The sequence below is a fragment of the Aplysia californica genome, unplaced genomic scaffold (genome assembly GCF_000002075.1).
Source record: "Aplysia californica isolate F4 #8 unplaced genomic scaffold, AplCal3.0 scaffold00570, whole genome shotgun sequence".
Classification (NCBI taxonomy): Eukaryota; Metazoa; Mollusca; class Gastropoda; order Aplysiida; family Aplysiidae; genus Aplysia; species Aplysia californica.
Window position 1 is genome coordinate 227,091 of NW_004797840.1, and position 2,124 is coordinate 229,214.

Sequence of the window (2,124 nt, forward strand, 5' to 3'; positions counted from 1 at the left end):
AGAGCTGAAGACCAATTATAGTCACAAAATGCAAGAACAACATCAGCATCACCACCACCACCAACAACAACAACAACAATAGCAACAACAAAATAGACACAATCACAACCAATAACGCCACCACCAACAATAACAATAACAACCACCACAAACACCAACAACAATACCAACAACAAACAAAAAAAAACAACGACAACAACCACCACCACAGCCACCACAACCACCACCACCAACAATACCAAACAATACCAACAAAAACAACAACAACAACAACAACAGCCACAGCCACCACAACCACCACCACCAACAATACCAACAAAAACAACAACAACAACAACACCAACAACAACAACAACAACAACAACCACAACTCTCACTCATCTCCCCCCTCAGACAAGAGCTAAAGACCAAGTACAGTTCGAGCGCCAAGACCAAAGTGGACGAGGACTACAGACGCACACAGCAGGACTTCTATCGGATGGAGCTGGACAAGTTGGACGAGGTGCACCCCGTGAACCGGAAGCACATGCGCAGCGCCTACTTCGCCTACCTGCAGAACACGCCCGGCTCCAAAAAGGCTATCACAGAGTGTGTGCGCTCTCTCAAGTCAGGGAAGGCATAGAGATAGAGAAGATTTTGCTCACATTATTATTATATATGTATTCTTTGCGTATTATCATCTTTTCCTGATTTAGAATATTATTATTATTATTCATTATTCTGTTGTTGATTTTTTTTTCTTCATGAACATTTTAGTTTCGTTTTGTTTTATTTTACATTACATTTTTTAAAAACTATTTGAACTTTCTAGAATGATTATTTCCAATTGCATAAAATCAACTATTATGCCTATTTTATGTTGCAGCTGGTTTTAATCAACTTTATCATATTGCTGTCTCATTTCTTTCTTTTTGTTGTTGTTGTTGTTGTTGAAGTTAAAATGTTTTGGAGGGTTTTTTTCGGGTTTGAAAAAACTTTAAATTCCTCCTTTTTGCATGACCATTTTCACAAAAGTCTCAAAAGTCTCATTCATTTATTCTCGTTGTTCGGTCATTCGTTATTCAATTTTTTCCACAAAAACACATTATTATGTATAATTATTTCATCAAAGACAAGCGTATCTGTAGTAGATCTATATAATAATTATGATATCAAAATCAAAATGATGTTCACATTTTGTATCCATGTACTGATTGATGTGATCTGTATTTCCTTACCTTTCTAGAGACAAAGTTTTCTTCTGAATCAGTCACGCGAAACAATTCTGACTATCTGAACACAAAAAAACAGTTATTTATCATTTGTATTGTAAACGTGGGTGGAGGGGGGGGGTTTACTGATAAGATCTAGTCATTTCTACAATGCCGCTGAAACAACGTAGTAGTAAGACACACAGTATGAGGCATTGGGCGCAGAAAGTGATATCTCCAAAGATGTTGGCCAATTCTTACCAAAACGAGGTTACGTTTTCTTTGATTGATGAATAGCCAAATAATCCTATTGGCACTTACAGGACAAAAACTGAGTCGATAGTCCCGTAAAACACCCACTCAAACAAAAATAATCATAGTCGCTTCTGCCGTCCGGGATACTCTAGATTTTGGTGGTACCGCGGAGGAAAAAACCCTGTTATTTTCATTTCTTGATTTTTAAAACGTTTTCTACAATAGAGAAAGTGAAGTCCTGTGTACAGCCGGTTATATTATCGAGATGCTTATTCGCCTTTTTAGCGAACAATCATTTATCACTATGCTGGTTTACTGACCTGTACGATTTTGACTATATGAAATTACTTGTAGAAGTTTTACATCCCCATCGACACAAGTTAGGCCGTTTTGGAAGCAGGTTGTTTCGACAGTATCTGTTAGACTTAGAGCCAACCCAGACTGACTGAAAGGGGAGAGTAACAACATCCCAGCAGAAAGAAAGACCGAGAAACTCGATAAAAATGTCCCCTACTCGGGAATCGAACCCAGGTCTTCTGCGTGCGACAACAAAGCGCCTAACCGCTACACCACTAAGGCTAGTCTGTTCTCACGTATCGCCCTGTCAAAATCATCCTAGTTTATCTCTATCCACAATCGTTACATTCATTATTACAGGTGCCAGTCGTTACAAAATCTG

At 38.4% G+C, this 2,124-nt stretch overlaps 1 protein-coding gene across 1 annotated transcript in view; it reads left to right on the forward strand.

The window, feature by feature from the left end:
* LOC106012931 overlaps positions 1-1,287 on the forward strand; it is a gene marked incomplete in the record, with an annotated part of 50,942 nt that extends 49,655 nt beyond the window's left edge. Inside the window, 1 exon segment of the mRNA XM_013087291.2 lies at positions 394-1,287. Within this exon segment, the coding sequence (XP_012942745.2) occupies positions 394-622 (229 nt within the window).
* Between the last annotated feature and the right edge of the window lie 837 nt (positions 1,288-2,124).